The 14,890-nt window shown below is 48.1% G+C and overlaps 5 protein-coding genes across 5 annotated transcripts; 1 reads left to right on the top strand and 4 right to left on the bottom strand.

The window, feature by feature from the left end:
* Positions 1-940: 940 nt before the first annotated feature.
* On the bottom strand, positions 941-2,858 carry GGS25DRAFT_405461 (uncharacterized protein). The gene is made up of 8 exons (XM_049258460.1): positions 2,437-2,858; positions 2,296-2,370; positions 1,776-2,209; positions 1,663-1,695; positions 1,566-1,597; positions 1,439-1,512; positions 1,297-1,367; positions 941-1,245 (listed from the first exon to the last, which is right to left on the bottom strand). Exons 1-8 carry the CDS (start codon positions 2,487-2,489, stop codon positions 1,145-1,147), a joined length of 873 nt encoding a protein of 290 aa, XP_049113731.1. The 5' UTR covers positions 2,490-2,858; the 3' UTR covers positions 941-1,144.
* On the bottom strand, positions 2,669-6,334 carry GGS25DRAFT_502661 (uncharacterized protein). The gene is made up of 2 exons (XM_049262027.1): positions 3,607-6,334; positions 2,669-3,558 (listed from the first exon to the last, which is right to left on the bottom strand). The coding sequence occupies exons 1-2, from the start codon at positions 5,889-5,891 to the stop codon at positions 3,228-3,230; spliced, it is 2,616 nt and encodes an 871-aa protein (XP_049113730.1). The 5' UTR covers positions 5,892-6,334; the 3' UTR covers positions 2,669-3,227.
* A 1,292-nt stretch (positions 6,335-7,626) lies between these two features.
* GGS25DRAFT_502657 (uncharacterized protein) lies at positions 7,627-9,692 on the bottom strand. Its single transcript, XM_049262026.1, has 2 exons — positions 9,162-9,692; positions 7,627-9,097 (listed from the first exon to the last, which is right to left on the bottom strand). The coding sequence occupies exons 1-2, from the start codon at positions 9,275-9,277 to the stop codon at positions 8,104-8,106; spliced, it is 1,110 nt and encodes a 369-aa protein (XP_049113729.1). The 5' UTR covers positions 9,278-9,692; the 3' UTR covers positions 7,627-8,103.
* A 130-nt stretch (positions 9,693-9,822) lies between these two features.
* GGS25DRAFT_405292 (uncharacterized protein) lies at positions 9,823-11,113 on the top strand. The gene has a single exon (XM_049258458.1). The coding sequence runs from the start codon at positions 10,073-10,075 to the stop codon at positions 10,928-10,930; it is 858 nt and encodes a 285-aa protein (XP_049113728.1). The 5' UTR covers positions 9,823-10,072; the 3' UTR covers positions 10,931-11,113.
* A 111-nt stretch (positions 11,114-11,224) lies between these two features.
* GGS25DRAFT_524437 (putative GMC oxidoreductase) lies at positions 11,225-13,906 on the bottom strand (the record flags this gene model as incomplete). Its single annotated transcript, XM_049264609.1, has 11 exons — positions 11,225-11,254; positions 11,317-11,785; positions 11,882-11,942; positions 12,031-12,180; positions 12,256-12,315; positions 12,452-12,487; positions 12,564-13,016; positions 13,089-13,215; positions 13,277-13,539; positions 13,597-13,629; positions 13,696-13,906. The coding sequence occupies 11 exons, from the start codon at positions 13,904-13,906 to the stop codon at positions 11,225-11,227; spliced, it is 1,893 nt and encodes a 630-aa protein (XP_049113727.1).
* Between the last annotated feature and the right edge of the window lie 984 nt (positions 13,907-14,890).

The raw sequence follows: 14,890 nt of genomic DNA, 5'->3' as shown, positions 1-14,890 counted from the left end.
CCATCGACCTGGTAGCAAATCAAGATGTGCATATTCATGCATGTCAAACAGTTAGGGCCCAGTTTGATTGCTGTGTAAGCGATAGAAACTCAACAGTTCTCCGAAAGTTCTACCATAGGTGTCCCACTTACTGCATTCACATTGCCCAAGTACCGTCGTGGTCGCACGGTTCCTTGCACTAGATGAGGCTGTATGCATCGAGCTGCAAGGAGCCTCGCTAGGTGGTAAGTGTCAAATGCAGCTACCCGTTCTACAGGTAGCCTATTCAAGATCGCCTTGAAGAGAACCATCTTTCCTTGATTGAGATTGAATATAATCAAGTCTCTGGATGGCTCGATTCGAGAAGCTATTTGGCTACCCCTATCTCCGACTGCGTTAATGAGACGACACGAATTAAGACGACAGCTCGGTAGGAGACTAGAAGAGACAATGTGAACAGAGACTCATCTAGATGGCGGTGGCCACGAACTCTGCTTCATTTCGTACCCTGGCTCGTATGTACCACGTTCAAAAGCCTCACTGCAGCAGCTCCCGCGGGCTCGCTTTGCCTTCGCTGGAAGCAAACCTCCAGCTCAAAGGTATGAGAGACCATCTCTACATCTACTTCAAAATCTGACAAATCGGACTCGAAAATTTCCAGAAGATAAGGCATGTTTCCTGCAGCATTGACGTGTTTCGATTTGATTAATGAAGATTGTGCGGTTTCCCACACACTCCACACACTTGCTTGAGACATACGGCCGTGAGCTGGGACAGCACGTGTGAAAGTTTTTCCCCAGGATAAGAGACAAGATTAAGACATGCGGGCATTTAAACTGGGAATATGTCCATGTAACTCTAGCAGGCCACCGTATCAGATCAAGCACATTTCATAATTAGTGCCCCTCTTGGAAACCGATTCTGAAGTGACGATGTCTGCACATTCTCGGCATATGGTAAGTAACCTGAATCTCCATAGACCAACCGACCCTCATGTACGTTTGCCTAGTATTGCAAGATGTAGATGGTAATGGCGACACAAGCCGTCCCAAATCATACAAAAGCTAATGTCGTACTAAGATGCATCCCGGCTATGCATCGCCGTGCAGGATCTTCGAGCCACCTAATCTCGGAGACGGCGGTCTGGTACATCTCTGGTATCACCCTACTCGGCCCTCTTTGCAGATTCTCGTAGGCTAGGGGCCGTACCATCGGTCGTCTGTGTCTTCTTTTGCTCAATGTCGGCAGCCCAGAGAGCAGCACCCACTAATCTGGATGTCAGTTGTGAGACATTTTAAGAGGTAGAAGAGAACGTACCAGTGTTAGTAAATGCAAATAACATTGACACTACAGGGATCATCTCCAGCAGAGTTGCTATTGTGCCAAAGCTGCATTCTAGTGTCAGTGTATGTTTTGGGGGTAGGCGGGGGTAAAGTTGCTGGGAACAAGTAGTACTCACGTTGTATATGGGCTGATATGGCGTTTATGCCAATCCTGCTGTTGCGACGAAGACCACCCTTTCAGTTGGAAATACTGTCTCTGGTTAGACATAATCTAGAACAGGAGACGATTGTGGGAATACACACCCGGTTATGAACAGAGCTACCCCTTGATCGACCTGATTTGCATATTAATACATGTTACAATTACATACTATCACTAGAACAGATAGATATTACGTACCTTGAAGAAGTATAAAAAGGGCTGTGCCGACAACTATTTGGCCAATGGTTCATTAGCTACTCGACTTCAAATGCATTCGTAGGTGGTTTGAGATATAGATATCGCTGACATACCGGGGATGAAATTGAGGGGGAGATACATGATGTATCTGACTAGAGCCTTTGGGGTGAACTTGGAGAATGGGTTTTTAATAAGCTTTCCCAACCTGGCGATAGGGTCTCTCCCAGATTTCAGTTGTCGCCCCTCGCTAACAACATCGCTCGCGTTCCTTGCTAACAGGGTGCCGTCAAAGGTGTCGACGAGAGCCTCCTGGAGGAGAAAGTTCCGAGAGATGATATTGACAATGGTAGAGCTTTCGTTGAGAACCAGGAGGGTTGTAGTAAAAACGGCCAAGGGGCCGTTTACGAAGACAAGGACTGCCAGTTGTGGTAGATAAGTGAAGAAGAACATAGAAGCAAGTACTCCCGCAGTAAGCCCTAAAGTGGGCAGGATACGGGAGTAAAACGGCCTCCATAGCGACCTATGTGTTGCAAAATAGATGATGCCCCTACATGAAATATTAGTCTATGATATCTAGTGATAAGTCGATACATAAGTCGGTACTCATGATTCGGTGGGGACGTCTCGATTTACTTGAAAGGGTACAGATAGGCGCCGCTCTTGGCAGCATCTGAAATGAGAATCTTGGCCTTTTCATAGTCTTCCTTTCTGCGAGTTATCAGTAAGCTTTCTCGAAGGAAGAACCGTGTATCTATAGTTAGACGGAGTACTTACGCGACCTCTTGGGCCTTTGCCTGCATGTTGCTGGCGAAACCGGCAGCAGACATTGCGAATAAACGGTTTGAATCACTTCCGAGTTTTGTAAAATTTCAAGGGGAATTAGGTGGAAAATAAAGTTATGTTGAGTTTTCAGTAGAGATAGATGTAAGTTAGACAATTAAAGTGCGGCCTAGTATATATTGGTTGGATGATGTTTGAATGTCACTGATTCCGCCTAGGTTGTCATCGTACACAGATGTTGTCGTCATAGGAAAGGGAAATCCTTGTTCTCCAAGTAGCCAATCATTGTCCATCTTAAAGCATCACTTGCCCCTTTCGACAGGAGCTTGGACCACATACCCGATATATGCATTTACCCTCCATATCAATATCAAATATGAGGTAGTTTATTCAACGACCTCCATCGAGTATACTGGATATTCTCGTTTGGCCTAGGCTAGGCTATTTACCGACTGTGACCGTAATAGTCTATAATCCAGGGGCCAACTCCCAGAGTTACATGTTAGCAATGCAACGCATGATTACCTACTAGGGACCTGATCTAGTCTTGGAATGCCCCCCCCCACTCCTCTAAAAAAGCAACTTATAAAGGACGAAGAGCCCTGCAAGAGGTAACTGATCCGTTTCATTACGCCTACCGACATGGTAGTCCTGTCCCTTAGCCTATTCACCATATTCCATGATGCATTCCCAAATCCGTACCCAGTATGTATTTATAAAGTCAAGTCGCTATAGTGTGACCGAACGCCCAATGATATGTAGAATCAGCTCAAATAGAATATCTATTATCTATCCCGGTTGTCGTCATCTTCCGGTGCTCGCCTGGATCGAGACAATAATCCGGTTCGAAAGCTATTTCTAAGAGTATTCAACCAACCATCTTGATGCGAAGTGTGAGGGGGCACTGGCGTTCCTTGCTCTACATCAGCGTCATCTGCCCGCCCGAGAGGGTCGTCAGGCAACGATGAGGCTGTTGCTGGTTCATCGAGATCATCGTCACTATCGTCCTGATAAGGCTCATACCGTGGGCTAGACGGCATCCCACGGGCCAAAGACCGGACAACGTCACCCTTACAGATAGGGCAGGTCCGACGCCGCGTTATCAACCATGGTGTTCTTGTTGCTTGTTAGCTATGCATTAATGTGGATCGAGGCTTGACTTACATGCAATCCACGTGGAACTCATGCCCGCATGGTAGACTCATAACCTGGCTGACACCGTCGACATATTCTTCTAGGCAGACGACGCACTCGACCTGCCGGCCCATGTACTTCTTCCACTCACTTGAGGTATGCGTATTGCGCTTCTCGTGGGCACGAGGTGTTGACCTTGGTGTCGAAGAATCGGCCTGTATAAAGTCCCCCGCTGACAGCACGCCAGTAGTGGTCTGTGACCGGGGTCTCTGCCTTGATGGGCCATGTTGATTCTGAAGTAACGGTGTTGTGGGGGAAGAACTGGTAGGAGATGGCACTCTGGATGTACGGCTTGGGGTGGACGCCACGGTATGGTACGTACGCACCGGGAGCCGCTCAACGACGGACTTCGGAGCTCTCCATCTTCGTCGTCGAATCCGTGCTCGTAATATAAGTAGGGCATATACTACCGTGAGTGTGATAAGAGGACTGACAACCAGGACCAAGAGCGTGTCAAAGAAAGGACTGGCACCACTAGAAGGGGTAATGACGACCCAAAGGCCTTCTCGCTCTTCGCTGGATTCTCCAGAAACAGAACCAGGTTTTCCAACATTGGGGGGGTTAATTGGCTTAGACTTGGTAAGATCCGCATTATCCTCATCATCATCACTGTCATCATCATCGCCAAAGATTTTGGAAATAAGACCCCCGCTACTTGAGATGGACGTTTTCCCTTTGGTAGACCCAAAGGCATCGACCCCTTTAACCGGCATACGGCTCGCGGCATACTCCCCACTGTTGGGAGTAACCCTGCCATTCATCAAAACTTTGCCGCCTTGCTTCTTATCAGACGGCTCGGTGTTCGAGGCTTGATCAGACTTTGGCTTTGACTTAAGGGGCTTGCTATTGCCCTCGGCTGCATCTTGCGCCATATTGTCCTTGTCGGAAGGACCAAGGAGGTCCGGGTCTCGCCAATCTTCGACGCCTATTTGGAAGGTGTCATCAGGGATCTTTTTAGTCTTGTCCTTGGAATCGGCATTCGACCTGACCTTAGAGGCGCGCTCTAAACTATTCTTGATAATCTTGTCTTTTTCATCTGAGAAGTCTTCAACTACTACCCAGTCAAGTTGACCACTGCTAGGCGGACGGCTTCCACTGGCAGCAGAATTTAAATTTGGACCAGGGCCCCAGCTAAAAGCCTTGGAGAGCCATGCGAGCCGTGAGCCTGATGCTTCGCTACTTGCTGGGGAGTGCTTTTTTGTTATTGGTATCTTTGCACTGTTGGGTTTAGAACTGGTTTTGGGGGGCTGGCCTGAAGTAGCTACGTGCCTTGCCTTCTTGTTCTTCCGAGTTTTGTCGGATTGCTGCACTTTCAAAGAAGGCTTGCCATTCTCGTCCACTAGGTCTTCTATAAAGCTTCCGGGCTGCATCATGAGTGAAAGTAAATAGGCAGTCGTACGTGATGTAAATATGGACGGTATGGTAACATTCGAAGTATCTCCATGGGCGTACATTTGTATTAATGGCCCGCCTCTTTGATTGTCGCCGACAATAAGAGCAATTGCGCCTCGTCGCTGTGCCCATTTTACTTTCTCCAAAAAGCCGCAGCCACCGCGGCTTAGCAAGACTATCTTGCCGGCAATCTCGGCTCCCTCCTGTATCGATTGAATATCGGCATGGCTCGAAGCCAAAGAACCAAGCAATTCGCCTTGCGACTTGGCCGACATATCGAGCCTCTGGTGAAGGTAATCATCGGTTCCGTCATCAACTGGCTTGGCTTTGGCCTTGGCCTTGGGCTCGATTTCGGAAATAGCAGTTCGATCAACAAGCGGGCCTTTCGAATCGTTTCGTTTCTGGTTCTTGGCCTTGCTAGCGACAGCAGCCGGTCTGTATTTGTGCTGCATTTCCTTTACGGATGGCTTCAAAACAGCATTCGAGCTGCCATCACCCCAACCAGGTACGTCGCTGCAGCCTAACTCACCTTCACCCTCTCCATCTTGCATGGATTCCTCCGTGAACCCGCTACCAATCCATAACTGCCCATTCAAACCCTTACTTGGCAAAGGGGGTCCGAAAGCGGCCGGCCTCGCAGCAAATGAGGTACTGTTGTCGTCGGCTATAGTAATAACGGCATTCGGCGGAAAAAGAATGAATGGCGTCGAGAAGGAAAAGAACGATCGAAAACCAGATTTTTGTGAGGATTGAGGAGATGATATCGCAGGAGTAGAACGTCCGGCCGATGTTATGGCGCGACACACGAGGAAGAGGCAGGCGGCGAAGAAGAAGGCGAGTATGGCGATTCTTGGAGGTCGCATGTTTGCGATGGCGTGGAGGAAGGCGTAGTAGTTGCTGTGACTCGACGTAGCTAGTATTTCAGCTACCCTACTACGTAGACGACCATTCGTAACGACAGTATATGTACTGTTAAAAGCTTATACTGGAGGCAGAGAAGTTATGAAATATGTAACTGTTTAAGATAGTGGCAAGACGAGACAATGTCTAAACGGGAGATGGATAGAGTGGGGGAGTTCAAGATATTATTAACGAGATTGGTTCCAAAAAAAGAATCCGAGGGGAAAAAAAAACAGTTGATTAACTGTGTAAGAAAACAGTAGAAGCGAAATCTACGTAAATTTCAAGGGATTCTCACCAAAAGTCCTTGAAGCAGGAAGATTTTGAATGTAGGTGGACTAAAAGATGGTAACGACGTTGCTACTACCAGACAGTTGTTGGTGCTCTTGCTGAAGATGATGATAGTAATAAATAAATCTAAAGTGGATGGGGATGCGCAACTGCGGAGTTGACGGCATGACCGTATAGTACATAAAGGTAGGTACTAGACCACTGCTAGGCCACTACTAGTAAGGCATGTACAGGGATCCCTTTGCTTACATGGTTTGCATTGGCACCTTGGTCACCCAACTGGAGCTTTTTTAAGTTATGATGGCGAGGTTAGGATGCCAGGCATTGCCAGCTCTCACCCGTGTGGACCATTTCAGCGGCCTCGGTGGCTTGGAATAGCATTGGTAGCAGTGGTTAGCCTATCATAAGCTTCATCGTGACTGCTAAAGCCTCCGAACAGAATGAGCTGGTTGATTTAAGTTTGAAATATTATCCACATCAGGTTAGTTGGGCATGAAGGAAACGCGTTTACACAGATGTACGGAGCGAATGTACGTAGTACTAACCTACATATGTAGGTACATACTAGGTAGTTACATAACTCCAGAGTCCAGAGTCGAACCACCTGAATTATGTACATAACTGCCATAAGCCTAGGTGGGCAGCCGTGGGCTACCAGGCTGTAACTTCGACGCTCGTATCAAAATCTAATCACACTCGGCCATTCACACATGTTTCCAAGAACCTAATCCCCTTCGTACATACCCGTGGACATAAATGGCATCTAAGAGGTCTTTAAAAGAAGCTTGGTATGTGGTGGTGGGTGTCAAAGTATATGTAGTATCTGAACTTCTGAAGAATTGATGTTGAAAATGACCTCATTGATCACACGAGCAAAAGTACCTCTGACCTAGGTTAGGTCACAGTGGTCACTTGCCTATTAGTTACCCATGATAAGTTGATAACTAAATAACTAAATATTCATATAAAAGTAGGGTGGGTCTCCGCATAATTCCAACTAATGCAAGCATTTTATCAATCTGTCGATCATATGCCATTGCCCATTGAATATCACCGAATTTCAACTTCATTGTTGCAATGTTGCAATGTTGCAATGTTGCTAAATGTTGCTATGAAAACCTGAAACGATTCGGGGACATCTAGTTGTTAGAGACAATCAGTTAGTTAATACCTGTCACTCGCGAACCCCGATGCATACATTTATCCCCACATCATTAAGAATCTTACGTACTGCTTATACCCATTTGTGCATCTTATCGGGGATTCGATACAAACATATCAATTTTCACATGTATGACATTGTATGTATGCTCTTAAATGTCTCAGAACCTCAGCTCCAGATGTCCTTCTTAGACCTTATTACCGACCTCCTGGTTAGATAACGGGATGCGCCGCAATACCTGATTCATCCCACCACCCCAACCGCAAAATGCCAAATGCCACTACTTTTAGCAAATGGCACCTTGCCTCTGACTGACTGACACGGCTATTGTTTCTCATGTATGCATCATCATAAACACAGTTAGATTTGAAGTATCGAAAGGTCCCCCCAACTTTCGCGTGTAAGAAACATTGAAACCACTAACCTAGGTAGTACATACCCGGTACATAGTATGTAAGTAGTGGCACTATCAAAGTTCAATATAAAGGTACTAGGTATGCACTTTCAAGTTTCTAGGAGCCGACAATTCAACGTACTACCTAGCGTATCCCATCGCGTGAAGTGCGTTTACTGTTTCGTTGCAAAATTGCCACCAACACCATACCATGCCATGCTTTGCTGTGCCATGCTATGCTATGCAACTGATAAAGCCAAAGAAAAAAAAACACCTGTAGGTATGTATCCACAACTGCATCGACTATAACGTGCCTCATGAATCGTCTTTACTTTTTGGCATCTTTAGCAAGGCTCACAGTGCCATCTTTATTGACCACCTTGCCGCGATCCCATTCTCTCAAGCCACCGGCTTTGGTCCATTGGACGTCGGCTTCGTCTTTCTCGTCACCCTTCTCCCACTTCTTGATCTGCTCCTCGGTGAATCCCGCAGAACGCAATCTATCAGCCCCTTGCTTCTTCCACTTCTGGCGATCGCGGAATGCTTCTGCCGCAAGAGTCCAGTCGTCCTTGTCATCCGGCTCAGGCGTCACATCTTTTCTCGGGTCGTAGTCAGGTGCAAATCGCTCATCTATCCCAGACTTGGCGGCATTAGCTCCACGTCCTCGTCGACGAACACTGCTGCTTGTTGCTGGTGCAGGCCCAATAATTTCATCCAAGGGATCTGAATCAGATGAACTTTCAGATTGGGAAGACTGATCTTTAGCACGCTTTGCGTCTTTCGATGGTCGGTGACTATCGCGTCGAGGTGAACGTTCCCGGTGCTTGCGCTTTCGAGAACTAGACGAAGTCGCTTCCACTGTTTCGCGTTCTTCTTCCCGGCGGTGAGAACGACGTGGTACCTCCATACGTTCCGCTATACGATCCCTTCGGCTCTTCTCCTTCTTAGCGTGAGAGTCGCCGTTCGTTGAAGGATTCTTATGTGATCGATGGGAGCTTCCTTCCGAGGCACGTTCCGACGATGTGGGAGCATTGCCAGTAGACGTATCGGTGTTCTCGGTCTTACGCCTCTTGGATGATCCACCCAGTATGGCAGCAATATCTCCAAGCATACGCTTTCGCGTATCACCAGGGCCAGGTCTAGTCTTTCGTTGTCTGTGCTCCTCTTCCCTTTGCTTTGCCTTCTCAGCGACCTCGAGTTCACGTAGTTTCGCTCGTGATTCAGCGCTTTCTTTGGCTAATAGAGCACGATTGTGACTGTTGGTATCACGAATGATGTTGTTGAGAAATCGGGTATTAGGCTTAGGCTGATTCGCAGGGCGCCTAGAAATGAAGAACACCCATTAGCGACGTGGAATTCGGAACCAAGGACGAACAAGTCGCATACCTGGCAGGCTTGATAGCGTCGAGACCCATGGCGGAATATCTAAGCGAATAATCTTTTGCTTCTTCAACTAGAAGCTCGGCAGCTCGTTCATCGGTGAGGAGGTCATCGGGAGGCATTTTCGCTTGAGCGGATGTGTTGATAGGGATCCTAGGTATGTTTATGGTTTTGCCTGTATATGTAATCGAGAAGGGGGAGAGCGAGACAAAAGAAGGTCAAATGGTTGGTGTTCAACGGGTTGGTGTTCAACGTTGAAGGTGGAAAGTGTAGTCCTTTAAATTATTGGTCAAATTATTGACCACCCTGCCACCTTGTATGTTCTTGGTAGCAACTTAGCAACTCAGTGGCACAATGGGGCTTATGTAAATGATTCCAAAGTGAGGTGGACCCTGACTGTTGTGGGGTTCAAAAATTGAAGAAAGAAGGAGATTGATGAATCAAATTGAATTCAAAATGATCACCGTTGCGATTCAAGGTTTCGTCCAGGCTTTCGTCCAGGCAGTGCCAGGTTACTAGCGCAATACTACTATGTACAATACAGTAGCATTTGACCTTTATCCTTTAGTTATCGATAGCACAGTTATCCCCCACCTTGTCTAAATTGCTTATTAAGGGCCTGCCTACCTAGGATCCACCTGTACCTTACTGCAGATCATTCTTTTCGCACCTTTCCCTTTTCAGCCAAAATGTAAATACTAAGACCGTGACTTCGCGATCTTGATGTTTTGCTTCCAACGCCAACCAATGTTTGATACATCTATATATATTGAGCAATTCACGAGGTATCTGCAAAATAAAACAAGTTGAAATAAAACCAAGTATATAAAACTATCCCCTAGAGTCGCCCACTAGAAAGAGCGACTCTTTTCAACAAAAAGGACCCACGCGACCAAGTCACATTGCATCTATATACGATGGCGCCTATCACAGCAGATAAGGTCCTGACTAAGTTACAGTCACTTGCTGCTGGTCAGGAAATCACCATCCTAAAGCTCAGCGAGCCCATATCGGCCGCAGTTACACAAGCACAGGATCTCCATCAGCGCATATCAGACATCTCCACCTCATCCCTCGATGCCACCACGCCGTCTTCTCTCGAGGCAGACTTAACCCATTACCGGGAGCTGTTTTCCAAGCTCCGTTTCAGTTACATAGAGCAGGTTACCAAAGAGAAGTTTATCCGCGCCATCGTGGGCGATCCGCCTCTGATTGTAAGCCCGCAGGAAAATGTGGACCTCGAAAAGGAGAATCTGGAGGCCAAGGCGATGCTCAAGGCTTTGAAGACCGAAGTGGCGGGCATGATCACCGAGCTCGAGGAGAAGGCAAAAGACTTAAGTCAAAAGTATGAAAAGGTCAAGGTCGAGACGGTGCAATTGACCGAGCTCCCCGGCAAGCTCGAGGAACTTGAAAGCACGGTTGCCGAGCTCAAGGAGGCACGGGCAAAGGGGTCGAATCCTAACCCTGAGATGAACTTGCCCCTGGCCAGGACAGCAGACCTGCTAGAGATGAAGAAGCGGCGAAAGGCTGAGCTGGAACGACAGCTAGAGCAACTACAGAGCCAGGTCCCGAGGAAGAAGAAGGAGCTAGATCGGCTGCAGGCGGAGCTCCAGCCCCTCGAGACCAAGAGGCAGAATAGTATGACGGCCGCGAAGGAGGCGCAAAGACGAAAAGAAGCTGCGCTTGGGGGGGTTGAGGATGATCTCGAGGAGAGGGGCCGCTGGTATAAGACTGCGGAGGGTGGCTTACGACAGGTTCTGGAGATTGAGGGTTAAGTCATGATTGCTGTTTGATACTCGAGGGGCGTCAGGCGTTCCAAGGCGTTTTGTTTTAACCATTGTTAGTTTTACTGCCGAAATACGAAGTACGATATGATGCCAATACCAAGTGTTATGGACTGAGGGGGGTGAATGAAGGATTTCTACACCTAGTGACTCGCAACTTTACTACTACATCATCGTTCAATCATTACCACCATAGGACCAAGGAGTTTCAGTTACTGTTCTGGAATTCAGGAAGATAAAACATCTTCGGGCTATTTATATTGACATCTCCTTCACGGCTTGAGGTTACGCGTCAGCGATGATAAGATCAGCCGCCTACAGCACGATACGTTAGTACACATCTTCGCACAAACGAGTCACACGAGTCGAGCACTCACCTTCTCAGCAATAGCATAAACCGTCTGACAAGTATTTGCCCCCGGCAGCGTAGGCATTATGCTCGCATCCACGACCCTCAAGCGATTGACCCCGTAAACCCTCAAGCGCTGGTCGACCACGCCGCCCAGCTCCCTCGGCATCATCGCACAGGTGCCCGACGGGTGGTACTCGGACGGGCTGAGGTTCTCTGCCAAGAAACCCGCCAAGTCCTCGGGCTCCTCGACGTAGCTGGGGGGCTGCACCTGTCTTGGGCCGAACTCGCGGAGCCGCGTCTCGAAGAAGTAGCGCTTGGTGAAGCGCAGCATCTCGATCATGATGTCCAGGTCCACGGGGTTCGTCAGCGCGCGGTAGTCGACGATGGGCTCCGTGTTGAAGGGGTCGGTCGTGTTGATGTTCACGGTGCCGCGGCTTAGGGGGTGCAGGTCTACCAAGGTGCCTGAGGACCCCGCGCCTGTCAGGACGTGGTTGCTGTAGCGGGTGATGTTAGTAGTTGTTAGGTACCTAATTAGGTACCTATTTATGAGACTAGAGCGCTAATCCTGAGTCAAAAGACGGTCCACTCACTAGAACGCGGTGTTTGAGGATCGAATCGACGCTGCCATATCCTTCATCTGTGCACTATATCCTACAAATATAACATTAGATCTATTTCTATGGGGTTTTCTGTTGCCTTTCCCCTGTAAACAAGTGTATAAGGCACTGAGGTGACTTACCAGCAATTACCGTTGGGTCGGTGCCTGGCGGTAGCTGGGCAGCATGATCCTGACTCTCCAATTTCGCAGCTATATCCTCGAATCTATCAGGCGCGATGACTGGCATGCCTAGCCATGCGGCAGCATTACCGATACCCATGGAGTACGGGCCTAAAGAACCACAAAGGATTAGACTCAGCTGTGGATGCTAGACCTTCAGCGAGGTTCTTTTCTTTCGTGACTCACCTGTCTTGTTCGCCCTCCAAACTTCTTGAGCCCAATCGCTGAAGTTCTGGTTTCGGAACACTGTAGTGGGAGGAGTTGATTAATAAGTGCTTTCGCGCGTGGATGAAAGAAGGGGTAAGACAAGTCTCGCGTATAGTAACCCTTAAGTTAGAGTAGTGCGATTAGGAAAACCTCCATAATTTCAGAAATCACTTACTATCCATTGGGTTCGGAGAGGCGGTGAAGTTTGCGACTGATTTAACATTTTAGCTTCCGTGCTGCTGCTGCTTCCCCAGCGACTCATCAGACGTAGGAAGGCTGCTACTCACGAGTAATGCTCATGAACATCATCGGGTGGTCCTGGAAGTTCTGGCCAACCCCAGGCAAGTCGACCGTCGTGTTAATGCCCGCAGACTCGAGAAGCTTGCTCGGCCCAATCCCGCTGCGCTGCAGTATCTGCGGGGAGTGGATTGCGCCCGCAGACAGTATAACCTCTCGGTTGGCCTTCACAGTGGTAAGTGTGGTGGCGTTTCCAATATTATGTCGGAATACGACTCCTGTAGCCGCCCCGTCCTCGAGGAGAATGTTTATCACGTGCGACTCGGTGACGACGTCGTGGTTTGTTCTGTTGATGCCATCGAAATGCCCGGTTCTGGCGTAGGACCTCTGCACCCGTTTGGGATCCATGAACGTCGGGAACCAGTATACGCCTGCCCTTCCAGCACCACTGTCTGGCGGAAACTCGACTCCGGGGATGTCTTTGAAAGCTTCCATTTGCGTAGCTTTCTCTCGGGTTAGTAGGATTGAATATTAATAGGGATATATGTTAAAAAAAGAAAAAAAAATATACTAACCCAGCCCAGGCCACTGGAAATATGGCCATCCCGCGTAGACGCTCGAGCTGTTTCCCCAGAACGACGTGTCGTAAGTGATGTTCACCGATTGTGCCACAACCGGATCAGGAGGCGCAAAGTTCAGAGCCTTTCCCATGTCAGCCGAGAATCAGGCAACAGAAGAAAAAGAAACAAAGGTAAAACCGTACTTTCTTCAAATAGGGCAACATGCCACTCCAAGACCACGACGAATTGCTGCCGAAGAAGTTGCCCCATCGATCGTAGTCCTCCGTAGTCCCTCGTACCGTCATCATAGCGTTGATGGCCGAGCTGCCACCAACCAAGTTGCCCGCCAAAACTGCAGTACTCCGGTTCCGTAGGTTGGCCTGGGGAATGGAGTTGATGCGATACGACCACGTCGGTCCCATGGCAGCGCCGCCGGTATAGACCTGGTCGATCCTAGGAGAGTCCACTGGGAGTGATAATCAGTATCGACACTATCTTCGATATATTTCGCTGCATATCGCACCTATTTTTCCATTTTCTATAATCAGAACAGTAGCTTGAAACACAATTTAATTAGTAACCATACTTAGTTTTCGCCTGATTGATTATCATTGTCGCTCACAGTTCCCCTCTGTCGTCAAACGATCCGCCAAGGTCAAGCCGGCTGTTCCTGCTCCGACGATAACGTAGTCGTACGACGGCTTGACTTGCGACGAGCCATTCAAGAACCTTAGCTGGAGCTCAGGGTGGCGAATCCCCCGACCGAAAGGCTTAGCTATCGCGAGTAGGAGGGTCGCCAATACCCCAAACTGAGTGATAGAAGCTAGATACATCTTGGAATACCAGGCCTGGTCAGACACGACGTGTGGGCATTACCCATGGTGTCAGGAGTCGCCATTTATAAACTTTTTTCTGCCAAAGATCACTCTGTACTATTACTACCCTAAGAATTTGATCATTGCCAGGATTGGTCTTACTTGCTGAGAGCAAGAAAATATCTACACAGATGTATGAGTGGATAATAGCACTCTAACACGAGCACGCAGATTGAATGGAAACCCCATGGGTGTATAGAAGCAGCAAGGGGTGTTTTTATACGACTCCAAGACCAATGGGATGTATTATCCATATTGGAAGCTGTCGATCCTATGAGCCTCAATCTATCGGTAGATCTCGTGGGACTGGCAGATATCCCCACATGAAAAAAACGTGGTGGTGTATCCATGAAGGTACATACAGCTCGCTTGAAGTCCATGAGGGATCGCCAGGATTTTCGGTGCTCCTTACCATCCCATCCATTCTAGCTAGTCCTCGTGCCCGAGCAGTGGAAAGAATGTGTCAATTTTCCGGAAGCTTCTAGGCTATGTGGTATTAGCCGCTGTATATAGAAATGCACTACACAAGCTCTCCAGCAGTGCTCATATAACAACTTACTGGTTTATTTGCCGAATCTTAGATTGCCTAGAACTCGGATGGGTATCGTTTTTCTTGTAAACAAATAGGGAGAATCTACAGCCATGGGTAGCTGGCAAGATGTGTACTTGATACCTAGTCAGATATTGACTCGGCGAGGGATGCTCAATACTAGGTACCTACTCATTAGCTTCATCTATCCAAAATTAGAAACAACATATTTTAATGATTCCTTCAATCCCTATTCTTTTTTGGTTCGTGTTCAGCCGAAAGTGACATTCGAAGCCGACTTCCACTACCCCGTCGCTTCGGACAAGGGGGCAATAACGTGGGCTCTCCGTGACATATCTAGGTACCTTCAGGTGGGTTTTTTTTCAAGCCTTCACGTAAGTATCCTGGTAGGA

Source organism: Hypoxylon fragiforme, assembly GCF_022984875.1.
Source record: "Hypoxylon fragiforme strain CBS 206.31 chromosome Unknown GGS25scaffold_8, whole genome shotgun sequence".
Taxonomy (NCBI): Eukaryota; Fungi; Ascomycota; class Sordariomycetes; order Xylariales; family Hypoxylaceae; genus Hypoxylon; species Hypoxylon fragiforme.
Note: the sequence above shows the minus strand (reverse complement) of the source record. Positions and strands in the feature narration are given on the sequence as shown.

Bases quoted from the DNA above. Each gene is read 5' to 3' on its own strand.
- GGS25DRAFT_405292 (XM_049258458.1), top strand. From the start codon at position 10,073: ATGGCGCCTATCACAGCAGATAAGGTCCTGACTAAGTTACAGTCACTT.
- GGS25DRAFT_502661 (XM_049262027.1), bottom strand. From the start codon at position 5,891: ATGCGACCTCCAAGAATCGCCATACTCGCCTTCTTCTTCGCCGCCTGC. The intron at 3,559-3,606 runs GTAAGTCAAGCC...ACAAGCAACAAG, and splicing joins GAGTTCCACGTGGATTGCAT to AACACCATGGTTGATAACGC.
- GGS25DRAFT_502657 (XM_049262026.1), bottom strand. From the start codon at position 9,277: ATGCCTCCCGATGACCTCCTCACCGATGAACGAGCTGCCGAGCTTCTA. The intron at 9,098-9,161 runs GTATGCGACTTG...CTTCATTTCTAG, and splicing joins GACGCTATCAAGCCTGCCAG to GCGCCCTGCGAATCAGCCTA.
- GGS25DRAFT_405461 (XM_049258460.1), bottom strand. From the start codon at position 2,489: ATGTCTGCTGCCGGTTTCGCCAGCAACATGCAGGCAAAGGCCCAAGAG. The intron at 1,696-1,775 runs GTATGTCAGCGA...TTGGCCAAATAG, and splicing joins CCCCCTCAATTTCATCCCCG to TTGTCGGCACAGCCCTTTTT. The intron at 1,513-1,565 runs GTGTGTATTCCC...AACCAGAGACAG, and splicing joins GTAGCTCTGTTCATAACCGG to TATTTCCAACTGAAAGGGTG.